General features: G+C 41.9%; 1 protein-coding gene across 1 annotated transcript in view; it reads left to right on the top strand.

Annotated features, from left to right (window-relative positions):
* Positions 1 to 360: 360 nt before the first annotated feature.
* Positions 361 to 16966, top strand: part of CPN1 (carboxypeptidase N subunit 1) — a 28537-nt gene continuing 11931 nt past the window's right edge. The window contains exons 1-3 of the mRNA XM_004020106.5: positions 361 to 720; positions 5154 to 5353; positions 12085 to 12240. Coding sequence (XP_004020155.2) covers positions 501 to 720; positions 5154 to 5353; positions 12085 to 12240 — 576 coding nt within the window. The 5' untranslated portion in view covers positions 361 to 500. The remainder of the gene's footprint in view (positions 721 to 5153; positions 5354 to 12084; positions 12241 to 16966) is intronic.

Here is a 16966-nt window from a genome sequence, read left to right as displayed (position 1 = left end):
AAGATTTTTGAAGGAAAAAGGGACAAGACACAGCTGTGCTTCAGAAAGACAGGATGTAGAATGAATCAAAAGGATAAGCGTTCTATTTTACTACCCTTCCCTATATTGTGATATAGGGAAGAAGGACAGGCCAAGCTTCTCAAAATTCTCTGGGAATCAAAGGGTTATAAGCAGCTATTTATTGAAGCCTGTTTACAATCCAGTTAATCAGTAAACTAGAATCAGTGAAACTACCCAATCTGGGGAATGGCAAAAACCTTTCAAAAGGTTTTCATGGATTAGGAGAGGCAGAGAAATGGGGGGAGGGGAGATGAGTGCCTATTCCAGAGCTACAAAAATCATTTCTGGCTTTGGCCAGACAATTCTGAACTTTCTTCCCAGGTGCTGTCACACTGGTGTTTACTAGCGGGAAACAAGAAGAGCTGGTTATTGGCCCTTGGATTTTGACTGGTTACTGGGAGAAGCAGGGCCTATTTTAGTCTCTGAAAAAGCCCAGCAAGATGTCAGACCTGGTCTCAGTCTTCCTCCACCTCCTTCTCTTCAAGTTGGTTGCCCCAGTGACCTTTCGCCACCACCACTACGATGACCTCGTGCGGATGCTGTACAAGGTGCACAACGAATGTCCCCACATCACTCGGGTTTACAGCATTGGGCGCAGTGTGAAAGGGAGACACCTCTACGTGCTGGAATTCAGCGACTACCCCGGAATCCACGAACCCTGTAAGCCCTGAGCGTGTGTCTTAAAGTATGGGGGGGCAGGACCCTTGCCTTCCAAATCCAGTAACTGGGGTGGTTTCTGGGATACCTGTGAAGTATCACCACTTCCCCAGCCTGTGCTAAGTATTTCCTTACTTAGCCCTCAAGCTGGCCCAGCCTCTGGAGAGCTGCAACCCCAATTCAAGCTCCTGTCTGCTGCTCCTGTTTGGGTTCTGTTTGTTCAAGACCTTAATGGTAAAAGAGTGAGTCTTCTTCCCTGCTCCCTTCCCATCCCTCCTGCACTCCCCTTCCCTCCCTTCTTCCTTGCTTGCTGTTTCTGTCCTGCCTTTCCCTATCCAATGCCTCTGCAGAAACAATTAGCTCTTCTGGTTCTGCCAGGAAACTTAGAAGAGTTTAGGGATAGCTCTTTGTGGAATGACAGTGTAATCAGAGTCTGGGATCCTGGAGAAAATCTGAGGTCTAGATTATTCATTTTATTTATTGCATTATTTATTATTTGTTACTATTATAAAAGCAATCCATGTTTGGATTAAAATAGAAATTAGATAAGGAAAAACCCTTATCCATAATCTCACCACTCAGAGATGACCATTGTTAACATATTGTTGTATCTCCTTGCAGTTTCTTCTTTGCATTTTTAAAATGAAGATGGAATCATACGATATCTGCTTTTCTCATTTCCTAGTCTTTGATGAATAGCATACATGTCTGGAAATGTAGATCTGCATTATCATTATCACCTGCATAATATTCCATGGTTGTATGGCTATACTTAAGAGTTCATTTATTGATAGGCATTTAAGTTGTCTCTAATTTCTCAGTGCTTTTGCTGCTTTACCTACCAGCTATTGTGACATGCAAATACACTATTTCCTCTTTCAAACTGTTAACCTCAAGTCTCTTTTCCTCTCTACTTCCACACCCCTCAGCTTAGCCCATATTACATCACAACTTGCCTAAGTGATTGCACTGGGCTCCCAGCTGTTCTCCTAACTCCTAACAGCCACCACTCTCTAAACCCTGCATTTAAGACACAGATGCCAGATGGCCAAATTATTGACATAATCACCTCACTCCCTTGCTTAAAAACCTTCAATGGCAATCTTACACCCGTGGGTGGCACTCAACACCCATTGGGTGGCAATCTTACAATCCATGACAGCTTCAGAATATTATGTGGTCAGTGGGGGGAGGCGTGTGTGGGGTGGGGAGCCTGGCTCAAGGAAGGCTTCGTGATTAGCTGATGACCAGGGCTTTGCTTTGAAGACGCACTCGCATAGCAGGCACCCTTTTACTCAGGTTGCATGTTTATTTCGGAAGCTTGTGGATGCTAATGGGCGTTGTAGGCTTAGCCCTTCATTCTGTGCCCCTTTCTTAAGCCCCCCTATTTCTAGCATTCAAGGCCTTTCCTGAAGCTTTTTATACTATTCTATCTCACTGATCCCTCTTTTCTCTGATGCCCTGTTAGCTGTCCATCCATTCATGCCTTTCATCCATTCCTTAATTTATCCACAAATATTACTGATTACCTACTCAGCGCAAGCATTTTGGTAGACTCTGAATATAGCACAGAGAATAAAACGAAGACTCTGCACCCAGGGTCTGAATTCTAGTGGGATAAGACTGGCAATAAATAGATAACTAAATAAATATAACTATATCAGCTGAAATAAGTGCTGTTGAAAAAGAGAAACCAGGAAGGAGAGATGGAGAGTCATGGAGCATTGTGGACTGAGTAGGGCAGGGGTGCTGCTTTTTAGGAAAAGCTTTTCCTTTGAGGTAATTTTTGAGCACATGATGGAGGTGCTATACTGATATCGGGGATGAAACTGCTGCACAGAGGCAGGAGCAGGAGTGTGCTTGGCATGTGTGAGGAAGAGCAAGGAGGCCCCTGTGGCCCCAGCAGAGAGAACCATGGGAAAGCAAGTCAGTGCAGAGTTGTCAGGGCTCAGGGGGCAGGAGGAGATCACGTGAGGCCTTACAGGCCTGTTCAAAAATTTTGCCTTTCGCTCTGAGTGAAGTGAGAAGCCTTTGGAGAGTTTTAAGCAGAGGAGAGAGATGACCTGACTAAAATTTTTGAAAGATCACTCAGAACAAGGGTCGGCAAACTAGAGTCCTGAGGGCCAGCTACCTGTTTTGGTAAATAAAATTTCACTGAAATGCAGTCATACCCATTTGTTTCTGTATTGTCTATGTCCGCTTTTACTAGAAGCATTGAGTAGCTGCAATGCAGACACTATAGCCCTGGAAGCCCAGAGGATTTCCTGTCGGTCCTTTACAGGGAAATGTTGCCAACCACTGACTCAGGAGAATAGAGTTGCATGGCTAGGCTGATACAGGGAGTTCAAGCAGGATATTTATTGTAATAATTCAGGTATGCAGGTGTCACGGCTTGTATCAAAACGATGGCAGGGGCTGTTAGGAGAAATGGCTGCATTCTGGATATGGGAAGTAGAGACAAAAAAATTTTATATTGAGCACCTACTCAGAGCAGAGCACTATGCTAGGTTCTACAGGGCAGTGGTTCCCAAACTTTTGGATTTCACAGAAGATAAAAATATATATGTATTATATATACATATATACACACACACACATATATATATATATATAATATTTTTTAAATAAATAAGATTGGAGGGGACTAAAATAGATTTTCCAAATTTTATTTTAATGAACAAGGATGTTGAAAAACACTACCTGCCATCTGCTATCACCATCCTTTCCTAAAATAAGCAATAACACCAAGAAGGGCCTCCCTTGTGTTTCAGCTGGTAAAGAATCCACCTGCAATGCAGGAGACTGGGTTCGATCCCTGGGTTGGGAAGATCCCCTGGAGAAGAGAAGGCTACCCATTCCAGTATTCTAGCCTAGAGAATTCCATGGATTGTATAGTCCATGGGGTCGCAAAGAGTCGGACATGACTGAGCACCTTTCACTTTCTAACACCAAGAAAAGTAGGGAAGACATGATAAGAGCAAAGAAATACACTAAGATTAAAGAATGCACTTGATAGAAAATCCACTACACAATCCTTAGGAGTTATAGACATTCTTTTGGGAAAGACTGCTGTAGCTTTGCTAAGATAAATAGCAATGGATTGTGTCCTAAAGAAAATTTAAAATGGCATATATTGCAAGGGCCAGGTCCAGTAAAGAAAATAGGACGTGTGCAAAATTAAAGTAGAAGTTCAGAGTAGAAAGTGGTAAGTATAATAATAGAGAAGTTTAATAGTGAATTCACTCCCAGCAAGGAGAATCGAAGTTGGTTTCATGGAATAAGGAGCATTTGAGCCTAGAAGGACGGTGAGGAGGACGTGGAAGGTGGAGATGAAGAGGCACAGAATCAGAAGAGGCATGGAGGCAGGAAAGCATTAGGTGGAAGGGAAGTCACTTGGCTAGAGCTTTTCTCCTTCCTTCCTTTTAAAAGTGGGGCAAGAATGATTTTCTTTAAGTGATTCTAGAGGCTCTTTTGGAGAAGGCAATGGCACCCCACTCCAGTACTATTGCCTGGAAAATCCCATGGACGGAGGAGCCTGGTGGACTGCAGTCCATGGGGTCACGAAGAGTTGGACACTTACTGAGCGACTTCACTTTCACTTTTCACTTTCATGCATTGGAGAAGGAAATGGCAACCCACTCCAGTGTCCTTGCCTGGAGAATCCCAGGGACGGGGGAGCCTGGCGGGCTGCCGTCTATGGCGTGGCACAGAGTTGGAACACGACTGAGGCGACTTAGCAGCAACAGCAGCAGCAGAGGCTGTTTTAATGACCTCAATTCTTACTTCAGTGGCACAGTTAACATAGCCAAATAAAAGACTAAGGAATGAGACAAACATAGACTCCTTCCTATTCTGTGCCTCAAGACACAGCATTCTCAGATGTGAAGGGGAGATTTTAGTTTCCTGAGTACCAGGAAAATTATATTTTTAACTGGTACAATTAGGAACTGTTATGCTATAACTTAGAGGAGTCTAGGCTAGCAGATCGTGGAAAAGCACCATCCTTATCCTGAAAAACTTTGTCTCTGAGAAGCATTAAGCTACCTCTGGGCTTTGACCTCCATTGTTAATCAGCCAGGTGACCTCAGACAAGTTACTTAACCTCTTCCATATGCCATACCTTCATCCTGAAGCTAATAATGCCGACTTTACAGATTTTCTGTGAAGATTAGCAATAACATAAATGCCTAGTGCACAGTCGAGTTTTAACAAATAGTAGACATTATTATCGCTGGCATGAATTGTTGTAGCATTTATAGTTATAGTTTATTCAGTGAGAGGGCTCAGGGGTTGTTGGAAAAGACCTAACAGAAGCAAGAGGTTTTCTTTTATTCATTACTGAAAAAGAAGGAAAGTGTCCCTTGGCACTGATAGGAATCAGCAGCACTTACTAGCTTTCCCCATCTTCTTCCTGCGTGTATTTCTCTCACTTGCAGTGGAACCGGAAGTCAAGTACGTGGGGAATATGCACGGCAACGAGGTGCTCGGCCGTGAGCTGCTGCTGCAGCTGTCGGAGTTCCTGTGTGAGGAGTTCCGCAACAGGAACCAGCGCATCGTCCGGCTGGTGGAGGACACGCGCATCCACATCATGCCGTCCATGAACCCTGACGGCTACGAGGTGGCCGCTGCTGCCCAGGTACCGACCTCCAGGGCGAGGCCCTGCACAGAGCAGAGCCGTCTTGAGGGTGTAAGGAAAAGCTGGGGGAGCAGGTATCGTCTCTGCCCACTGTAAATGCCATGGTATGACAGAGAAAAAGCTGGAGAAATAGAATGAAGTTTGAAGACAGGTTCAGCCCTGTAGCACCCTAGGCAATGAATGCGGCTTGTCTCTGAGCCTGGATTCCCTCTCTGCCTTTCCAGCTGAGCTCTGTTTCATTACGAGGATCAGTGAAGCAATATCAGTGACAACACTTTGTCAACTGGAAAATACTAAAAAGGTACGAAAGGATATTGCAAAACAGCCCTCCTTCCCGGAACTTTAGGCTTCAAATACTAAGTATTCTTCTCCCTCCCACACTACATCTCAATTTGTATTTGAAGGGAGAGAAGAAAATGTTCTCCACAATTGTGGGTGTGGCAGGTTAGTTCTTCACATTTTAATAAATAATAAAAATAATAAATTATAAATATATAATTTATATAATAAATAATGATAATAAATAAATTCTTTGCATTTATTTACATTTCTGTATGGCGTTTTCCTCTATTAGTATAGTACTGAGCCTTTGAATTCTTTATTTTGGGGTCACATTGGCCAGGGGACAGATGAAAACAAATGTTTACGGGCTTTACTTTATTTCCTAACATAAATTCAAACTATCATTGTGCCTAACTTTAAATCAGTGATTCTTTTGTGGCTGTGCATCAGAATTGAGGATAAAGATATTCAAAATATGATTCCCAGGTCCTGCCCCCACCCCCAAATCTACTGAATTAGAATATGTTCCTTTAAAAGTTATATTTAAACCTATTTTGTTTGGGGGTTTTTGGTGGGAGGTATAAATTAAAGAGGTTTTTTTTTTTCATTTAAAAATATGTTTGTTTGGGGGTAGTCTTGAAATGTTTTTAAGACTAGACTTCACCACTTTACTTTCTTACAAATTTTGTTTTATTCTGACAAGGACTGTTCAAGGTGAAATCTACCCCCTTAACAAAGTCTTAAGTGTATAACACAGTATTGCTGATTATAGGTAAAATGTTGTATACCTGATCTCCAGAACTTATCTATCCATTCAACAAAAAAAATTATGACCCTTCATTAGTGATTTCCCATTTCCCCATCCTCCCAGGCCCTGAGAGCCACCTTCTACTCTCTGACTGCATGAATCTGACTGCTCTGTCCTGTACAAGTGGAACCACTTGGCATCTCTTCTTTAATGACCCATCCTGGTTTAACCTACTTGAGGACAGGGCCAAAGGGTGAATAGCAGCAGGGAGGGGAACGCAGCCAAATATTGAACCAAACCCAAATTTCACCCTTGTAATCTTACAACCTCCTGCTGACATGACTCAACAAATGAAAAAATCAGAACAACAAAGCGTAACAAAAAAAAAGTCATCTCCCCTCTGGACATCAGAGAGGTGGACACTACTGTGCCTGAAGACTTAAGTTTCCAAAAAAGCAGGACAATTCGAGGGTGGCATCGGGGAGAACCCAGCCTGGCTGCTTTCTTCCTAGTAGCCCTTTCTTGTACAACAGTAGGAAGACAAGGAAAAGCACATCAGACCTGCCCACATCTTTTGTGTGATGGGCTGGGGCTGGGGTGGGGGAGTTGGTAAAGCCCCTGCCAGCCCACTAGATCCTGGAGCTATCTATCTCTGAGGAGCTAGTCACCTCTGCTCATCTACTGTGTACTTGTTCAAAGGGAGCAGATCTTGAACCTGAACCCAAAAGAGAATCCATCATGTTCTCCAACTCCCAGAGCTACCTGCCAACCTATCTGCGTTGCTACACAGGGGAGACCTGCCTGGCCACCTAAATTTAAAGCCACCTGTAGGGAATGTAGAATAATGTGGCTTTACCTCTCAAAGATGTTCAAGTCCTAATCCTTGGAACCTGTGAATGTGTTATATTACATGGCAAAGGGAATAAAGGTTGTTAATCGTCTGACCTTAAAATATCCTAGATTATTTGGATGGGCCCAGTGTAACCAACTGAGAAGGCAGTGGCAATCCACTCCAGTACTCTTGCCTGAAAAATCCCATGGATGGAGGAGCCTGGTGGGCTGCGGTCCATGGGGTCGCTACGAGTTGGGCACAACTGAGCAATTTCACTTTCACTATTCACTTTCCTGCTTTGGAGAAGGAAATGGCAATCCACTCCGGTGTTCTTGCCTGGAGAATCCCAGGGACAGAGGAGCCTGGTGGGCTTCCATCTATGGGGTCACACAGGGTTGGACACGACTGAAGCGACTTAGCAGCAGCAGCAGCAGCGGCAGTGTAACCAATTGTGCAGGTTCTTTAAATGTGGACGAGAGAGGCAGGAGATCACAGTCAAATAGAGATTTGAAGATGTTCTAAGGGATTAGAGACTTCAGAAAGAACATAACCCTGCTAATATCTTGATTTTTGGTCTTGTGAGACCCGTTTCATTCTGCTGACCTCCAAAACTATAAGATCATAAGTTTGTGCAAGTTTAAGCCCTAGGGTTGTGGTAATTTTGTATAGTAGTAATAGGAAGCTAATAAGCGAACCCTGTGAGTGGGAACTTTCTGTTAAGGGAAGTCTTGACTGTCAGCCTAACTAATGACGTGTGTGAGTAGTAAGTCAACTGATAGGTAAGTTAGCATAACTATTAACATGAACAGTTATGAGTTACGTTGATATGAATGAGAAAGCAATGGAAACATCTGGAAGCATAATAACAATCAGTATTTCATAGATCTCATAGAAGTGAAAAATTAAACTCCACATAGAAAAATCATATAAATATTTTCCACTGGAACAGAATTGCTGTAGAAAACTTAAGAGAATGTCAAAAAAATGTTTTCAGTGAGACCTAAGAGTAAAATATGAGCATGATGCCATGAAGAATAGATAAATCTGAGAACAATAAAGAGTTCTTAGAGGAATCAAGAGTAGTAGTACATCTGTGAGTTTTCAGCCTTCTAGTGTTCATTCATTTACCCTATTTCCAGGAATGGCCACCAATTTAGGCTCTCCCTTCTCAGTCCCAAAGGGCTCCAGTGGACACTATTCCCCTTCTCCAATGCCAAACAGAACATCAAATAGAATTTCAGTTTTGCAAGAGCCTGTGAGCTTATCTCTGTTCTACCACTTTAAATATTTTATTGCTTATATTAATATCTATTTCTCCATATATACCATGAATTCCTGGAAAGCTAGTATAATGTCTCATTGTTTCTTTCCCTAGAGTGTTGCAGAGGGCTTTAATAGAGATAAATAGATGTGGATTGATTAAATGGATGACTGAAAGAATGAATATGTGACCAAATAAATGCTGAAATGTGAAGTGTGAGCAGAGAGATTAAAGGGTCAGGAAGCTGATATTGCTCAGAAGAAAGATAATCAACGTTCCTAAGTAAAATAAATAAATAAAGGGGGAGGATAGTTTCCACTTTGGAAAACAGTTTAGCAATTTCTGAAAAAGTTAAATAAGAATTTACTTTATGATCCAGAAATTCTACTCTAGGTATTAGAAATGAAAACATATGTCCATGCTCAGACCTGTACATAAATGTTCATGGAAGCATTATCCACAATAGCCAAAAAGTGGAAACAAACCAAATGCCCATGTACTGGGTTTAATAGTATCCCCCGCACACACCAATTCATGTCTACCTGGCACCTATGAGCATGACCTTATTTGGAGATAGGATCTTTGCATATGTCATCAAGCTAAAGTGGAATCATACTGGATTAGGGGACCTAAGTCAAATATAACTGGTGTCCTTATATGAAGAAAGCAATTTGCACTCAGAGACACAGATATAGGAGGGAGAAGGCCATATTGAAGATGGATGTGGAAACTGGACTGAAGTATCTACAAACCAAGGAATGCCAAGGACTGCCAGCAACCACCAGAAGCTGGAAGAGACGAAGAAGTATCTTCCTCTACAGACTTTAGAGAGCATAACGCTACTAACATCTTGATTTCAGACATCTAACCTCTAGAACTGTGAAAGAATACATTTCTCCTTTTATAACCCACCTAGTTTGTGGTCATTTGTTACAGCAGACCCAGGAAACAAATATAGTCTATTAACTGGTGAATGGGTAAACAAAACGTGATAAATCCATATAATGTAATTATTCAGAAATAAAAGGGAATGAAGTGCTGATACTTGCTATGGAGTGGAAGAACCTCAAAAACATTTTTCCCAGAGAAAAAACCCAATCATATAATATATGATCCCACTTATTGAAATGTCTGGCAAAGGCAAATCCATAAATATTGAAAGTGATTACCTACAACTGGAGTAAAACCAAATAGTCATTGTAAATGGGCATGAGGTTTCTTTTCAGGGTGATAGAAATATTCCAAAATTGTGGTAATGGTTGCACAATTCCATAAGCATACTAAAATTCATCAAGTTATACACTTAAAATGGGTGAATGTTGTGGCATATAAGCTATATCTCATGAAACTTTTTAAAAATAAGAGATGCTTCCCTGGTGGCTCATTGGTAAAGAATCTGCCTGCCAGTGCAGGAGATACAGGTCCGGGAAGAAATGGGTTTGATCCCTGGTCCGGGAAGATCCCACATGCCGCAGACCAACTGAGCCTGTGTGCCTCAACTGTTGAGCCTGTGCTCTAGAGCCTGGGAGCTGCAACTACTGAGCCTACGTGCTGCCACTACTGAAACCTGTGTGCCCTGGAGCCCGTGCTCCACAACAAGAGAAGCCACTGCAATGAGAAGCCAGCACACTGCAACAAAGGGTAGCCCCTGGCCTTTGCAACTAGAGAAAAGCCCTCACAGCAACGAAGACCTAGCACAGCCAAAAAATAAATGCAGAAATAAAAAATAGGAGTTCCCACCCTCCTACACGATTGATGAGAATGTAAATTGGTGCAGCCACTATGGAAAACAGTATAGAGGTTCTCAGTGTATGGCAAAACCAATACAGTATTGTAAAATTTAAAAAATAATAATAAATTAAAAAAAAAACAACTAAAAACACAGCTACTTTATGATCCAGCAATCTCACTCCTGGGCATATATCTGGAAAAGATGAAAGCTCTAATTTGGAAAGATACATGCACCCCAGTTTTCATAGCAGCAGTGTTTACAATAGCTAAGACATAGAAACAGCCAAAGTGCCTGTCAACAGATGATTAGTTTAAGAAGATGTGGTATAAATATCCAATGGAATACTACTCAGCCATAAAAAGAATGAAGTACTGTCATTTGTAACAACATGGATTGGTCTAGAAATTACCATATTAAGTGAAGCAAGTTCAGTTCAGTTCAGTCGCTCAGTAGTGTCTGACTCTTTGTGACCCCATGAATCGCAGCACACCAGGCCTCCCTCTCCATCACCAACACCCAGAGTTCACTCAGACTCATGTCCATCAAGTCAGTGATGCCGTCCAGCCATCTCATCCTCTGTCGTTCCCTTCTCCTCCTGCCCCCAATCCCTCCCAGCATCAGAGTCTTTTCCAATGAGTCAACTCCTCGCATGAGGTGGCCAAAGTACTGGAGTTTCAGCTTTAGCATCATTCCTTCCAAAGAAATCCAGGGCTGGTCTCCTTTAGAATGGACTGGTTGGATCTCCTTGCAGTCCAAGGGACTCTCAAGAGTCTTCTCCAACACCGCAGTTCAAAAACATCAATTCTTTGGCGCTCAGCTTTCTTCACAGTCCAACTCTCACATCCATACATGACCACAGGAAAAACCATAGCCTTGACTAGATGGCCCTTAGTTGGCAAAGTAATATCTCTGCTTTTGAATATGCTATCTAGGTTGGTCATAACTTTTCTTCCAAGAAGTAAGCATCTTTTAATTTCATGGCTGCAGTCACCATCTGAAGTAAGTTCAGTTCAGTTCAGTTTAGTCGCTCAGTCGTGTCCGACTCTTTGCGACCCCATGAATCGCAACACGCCAGGCCTCCCTGTCCATCACCAGCTCCTGGAGTTCACTCAGATTCACGTCCATCAAGTCAGTGATGCCATCCAGCCATCTTATCCTCTGTCATCCCCTTCTCCTCCTGCCCCCAATCCCTCCCAGCATCAAAGTCTTTTCCAATGAGTCAACTCTTCGCATGAGGTGGCCAGAGAAAGGCAAATATTACAAGTGATAAGTGATATCACTATTATATTATTATGTATGTGGAATCTAAAAAATAATACAAGTGAATCTGTATACAAAATAGAAACAGACTCAGAGAAAACAAACTTATAGTTACCAAAGGGGAAAGGGAGGGTGGAGGGATAAATTAAGAGCATGGGATTAACAGACACAAACAGAATACATAAAATAGATAAGCAATGAGGATTTACTGAATAGAACAGGTAGTTATGGTCAATATCTTATAATAAGCTATAAAGGAAAATAATCTGAAAAAATACATATGCAACTAAAGAAAGTATATTTTCTTTTCACATATACCTTTATCATTCTGATTAAATAGACATAAACATTTTTTTAAAAAATATGGGTTCCCATTATCCTGAAACACCCTTCTTTTGTTCGAGCTTCTCCTGGGATCTCTACATCCAGCACATGGTCAACAAGGAAACTTGAATCATGCCACTGGGACTTTGGATAAGTTAAAGAGAAAAAGGTTACATTATTTCATAGATTGAACTAATGGGTAAAAAAAAAAAAAACTATACAGTGTTCTTCCAATAGAGCATTCAGTGTGAAACCTAAACCTTCATCTTTCATTTCTTCCTTTTCCTACTAGGAACGCGACATTTCTGGGTATCTGGTTGGCAGGAACAATGCAAATGGAGTGGACCTGAACCGCAACTTCCCCGATCTCAATACCTACATCTACTACAATGAGAAGAATGGAGGCCCTAACCACCACTTGCCCCTTCCAGACAACTGGAAAAGTCAGGTACGCGATGAAATTTGCATGCAGAAGCAGGTAAATCAGCATCTGGGATTTCTTCTCTCGATCTTCACATCAACTAAACAAACAAGAATAAAGGAACAACCCAATTCTGTGCTAATCTATCCAGAGCAGTACTGACCATATCGTATGCCTCTTTGTGTTTCTTGCCTCCCTGAGCATAGAGCCCTTCACTGAGCACAAGATGTTTGATGTTAGTGGTGAAGAAGGTAAAACTGGTATCATACTGTTGCACAGCACTTTACAATCCTAAAGGACTCTTTCTCAGCTAGCGTATCGTCATAAAACTGTGGTAAATGCATCAAGCAGTTATCCATCCCCATTTTATAGATATCACTTATAGAAAAAAATAACTTAAACTCACACAGATAGCAACTGATAGATTCAAGACTAAAACCTAGGTCTCCTGACTCCTTATCCAACATTCTTTCTACGGCACTACCCTGTCGACAGAAAACTGTAGGATTCTAGAGAGAAATCTCTGTTGCACGTGATGAACTGTGTGCTTATGAACAATTAGCAATAGAAAGAGGTTCCGAGAGTCTCACCCTTAGAAAAGAAGCTTTTCTTCTTCTTTTTCTGTATGCCACTGACTACTTCTCCATACTCTCATTTCCTTTTTTCAACCAAAGATCCCCTTTGATACTCCCAGGTCTCTCACCTCTTCGTATTAGAAATGGTGTCATCCTAATGGTTGGCCTGTTTCTGGGAATGACTGTTGTCATCCTCGGAGTATCATCACCACCCTGTTTCTGACCACTGTATGGCTTAGTTCTAAACATTCTCTTTGTGAATATCTGAGCTTAGAGACTGGGGAGAGAAAAATAAAGCAGATATAAGGCTTTATATTGGAAATTGCTAGATGAATATTACCGATTTTTTCCCATTGGAATTGAAGCAAAAGTCATGCTGACATGTTTAGACTTTGGACAGCAGCTCTGCTCTTGGCTCAAGTAAATAATAAATCAAAAATAACTTTGTACTTGTCATATTCAGTCAGAAGGATGCTTGGATTTATTAAACTTGTCTACATGAAGTAAGGTAACTGAGCCAGTAATAATTAAACTCCACTGGCTCCTCTGTCTGCAGCTTAGAAGGTAAAAAACAATGAGAAGTCTCTCACTCTTGATGGGACAGCCTTAAGGGCCAGGAACATGAGAGGCTGGCCTCCTTCTGATGGATGGAGGCTTAGGACATGGAGAAAGAACTGCTTTAAAGCACCTGAGCCCTGGTCACAGAGTTGGACTAGTTCCTCTTGGATTATATTCACTCTGACTGACTGGGGCTCAACATTATTCATTTGGTCTCCTTGGGAATAGAAAAGATCAGAACCTTCACAAGAGACCCTTGATCCAGGAGGAGTCATTAACACCACATAATTTCTAAGCACATCCATCTGGAGGGGAGGAAAAACTGTGAAGACTTATAAATTATTTACTTACACTACAAGTCCAGTAGATTCAAGGCTTTCTTTAGAATACTGTCACTCACTAGCAATATAATTTGTAGTAGAAAGCATGGACTCTCATTAATTAGATAAGACTAGCCCATATTACAGTATATCTAATTCATGAAATTTGGATATGACCACATTCAGAGAACTATGGTGGACTGGAATGGGTGACTTTAACTCAGATGACCATTATATCTACTACTGTGGGCAGGAATCCCTTAGAAGAAACGGAGTAGCCATCGTAGTCAACAAGAGAGTCCAAAATGCAGTAATTGGGTGCAATCTCAAAAATGACAGAATGATCTCTGTTCGTTTCCAAGGCAAACCATTCAATATCATGGTAATCCAAGTCTATGCCCCAACCAGTAATGCTGAAGAAGCTGAAGTTGAACAGTTCTATGAAGACCTATAAGACCTTCTAGAACTAACACCCAAAAAAGATGTCCTTTTCATTATAGGGGACTGGAATGCAAATGTGGGAAGTCAAGAAATACCTGGCTGCTGCTGCTGCTAAGTCGATTCAGTCATGTCTGACTCTGTGCGACCCCATAGACGGCAGCCCGCCAGGCTCCCCCGTTCCTGGGATTCTCCAAGCAAGAACACTGGAGTGGGTTGCCATTTCCTTCTCCAATACATGAAAGTGAAAAGTGAAAGTGAAGTCGCTCAGTCGTGTCTGACTCTTAGCGACCCCATGGACTGCAGCCCACCAGGCTCCTCCGTCCATGAGATTTTCCAGGCAAGAGTACTGGAGTGGGGTGCCATTGCCTTCTCCGAAGAAATACCCAGAATAACAGGCAAATTTGGCCTTGGAGTACAGAATGAAGCAGGGCAAAGGCTATTAGAGTTTTGCCAAGAGAACACACTGGTCATAGCAAACACCCTCTTCCAACAACATAAGAGAAGACTCTACACATGGACATCACCAAATGGTCAACACTGAAATCAGATTGATTATATTCTTTGCAGCCAAAGATGGAGACAGTCTATACAGTCAGCAATAACAAGACTGGGAGCTGACTATGGCTCAGATCATGAACTCCATATTGCCAGATTCAGACTTAAATTGAAGAAAGTAGGGAAAACCACTAGATCATTCAGGTATGACCTAATCAAATCCCTAATGATTATACAGTGGAAGTGAGAAATAGATTTAAGGGACTAGATCTGATAGACAGAGTGCCCAATGGCTACAAATGGAAGTTCATTACGCTTTACAGGAGACAGGGATCAAGACCATCCCCAACAAAAAGAAATGCAAAAAAGCAAAATGGCTGTCTGAGGAGCCCTTAAAAATAGCTGTGAAAAGAAGAGAAGCTAAAGGCAAAAGAGAAAAGGAAAGCTATACCCATTTGAATGCAGAGTTTCAAAGAATAGCAAGGAAAGATAAGAAAGCCTTCCTCAGTGATCAATGCAGAGAAATAGAGGAAAACAATAGAACAGGAAAGACTAGAGATCTCTTCAAGAAAATTAGAGATACCAAGGGAACATTTCATACAAAGATGGCTCAATAAAGGACAGAAATGGTATGGACCTAACAGAAGCCGAAGATATTAAGAAGAGGTGGCAAGAATACACAGAAGAACTATACAAAAAAGATCTTCATGACCCAGATAATCACGATGGTGTGATCACTCACCTAGAGCCAGACATCCTGGAATGTGAAGTCAAGTGGGCCTTAGGAAGCATCACTATGAACAAAACTAGTGGAGATGATGGAATTCCAGTTGAGCTATTTCAAATCCTAAAAGATAATGCTGTTACAGTGCTGCACTCAATATGCCAGCAAATTTGGAAAACTCAGCATTGGCCACAGGACCGGGAAAGGCTGGTTTTCATTCCAATCCCAAAGAAAGGCAATGCCAGAGAATGCTCAAACACAATTGCACTCATCTCACACACTAGTAAAGTAATGCTCAAAATTCTCCAAGCCAGGCTTCAGCAACACACGAACCGTGAACTTTCAGATGTTCCAGCTGGTTTTACAAAAGGCAGAGGAACCAGAGAGGAAATTGCCAACATCTGCTGGATCATCAAGAAAGCAAGAGAGTTCCAGAAAAACATCTATTTCTTCTTTATTGACTATGCCAAAGACTTTGACTGTGTGGATCACAATAAACTGTGGAAAATTCTGAAAGAGATGGGAAACCCAACCACTTGACCTGCCTCTTGAGAAAGCTGTATGCAGGTCAGGAAGCAACAGTTAGAACTGGGCTTGGAACAACAGACTGGTTCCAAACAGGAAAAGGAGTACGTCAAGGCTATATATTGTCACCCTGCTTGTTTAACTTATATGCAGAGTACATCATGAGAAACTCTGGGCTGGATGAAGCACAAGCTGGAATCAAGATTGCCAGGAGAAATATCGATAACCTCAGATATGCAGATGACACCACCCTTATGGCAGAAAGTCAAGAACTAAAGACCTCTTGATGAAAGTGAAAGAGGAGAGTGAAAAAGTTGGCTTAAAGCTCAGCATTCAGAAAACAAAGATCATGGCATCCAGTCCCATCACTTCATGGTGAATAGATGGGGAAACAGTGGAAACAGTGGCAGACTTTATTTTTCAGGGCTCCAAAATCACTGCAAATGGTGATTGCAGCCATGAAATTAAAAGATGCTTACTCCTTGGAAGAAAAGTTATGACCAACCTAGACAGCATGTTAAAAAGCAGAGACATTACTTTGTCAACAAAGGTCCATCTAGTGAAACATATGGTTTTTCCAGTAGTCATGTATGGATGTAAGAGTTGGACTATAAAGAAAGCTGAGCACCAAAGAATTTATACTTTCAAACTGCCGTGCTGGAGAAGACTCTTGAGAGTCCCTTGAACTGCAAGGAGATCCAACCAGTCCATCCTAAAGGAGATCAGTCCTGAGTGTTCATTGGAAGGACTGATGTTGAAGCTGAAACTTCAATACTTTGGCCACTTGATGCGAAGAGCTGACTCATTTGATAAGACCCTGATGCTAGGAAAGATTGAGGGCAGGAGGAGAAGGGGACAACAGAGGATGAGATGGTTGGATGGCATCACTGACTCAATGGGCATGAGTTTGAGTAAACTCTGACAGCTGGCGATGAACAGGGTGGACTGGTATGCTGCAGTCCATGGGATCGCAAAGAGTCAGACATGACTGAGCAACTGAACTGAACTGAGAGGAGAACTTTCTACATGTCAACATTACAGCAGATGTGTTGGGAGTAGGAAGAGATTGAAAGTCATTGTTGTAAACCTGTAATTTTCAGATATATTTATTAAAC

The sequence above is a fragment of the Ovis aries genome, chromosome 22 (genome assembly GCF_016772045.2).
Source record: "Ovis aries strain OAR_USU_Benz2616 breed Rambouillet chromosome 22, ARS-UI_Ramb_v3.0, whole genome shotgun sequence".
Taxonomy (NCBI): domain Eukaryota; kingdom Metazoa; phylum Chordata; class Mammalia; order Artiodactyla; family Bovidae; genus Ovis; species Ovis aries.
The sequence above is the reverse complement of the archived record's forward strand: the minus strand, read 5'-3'. Positions and strand labels throughout refer to the sequence as shown.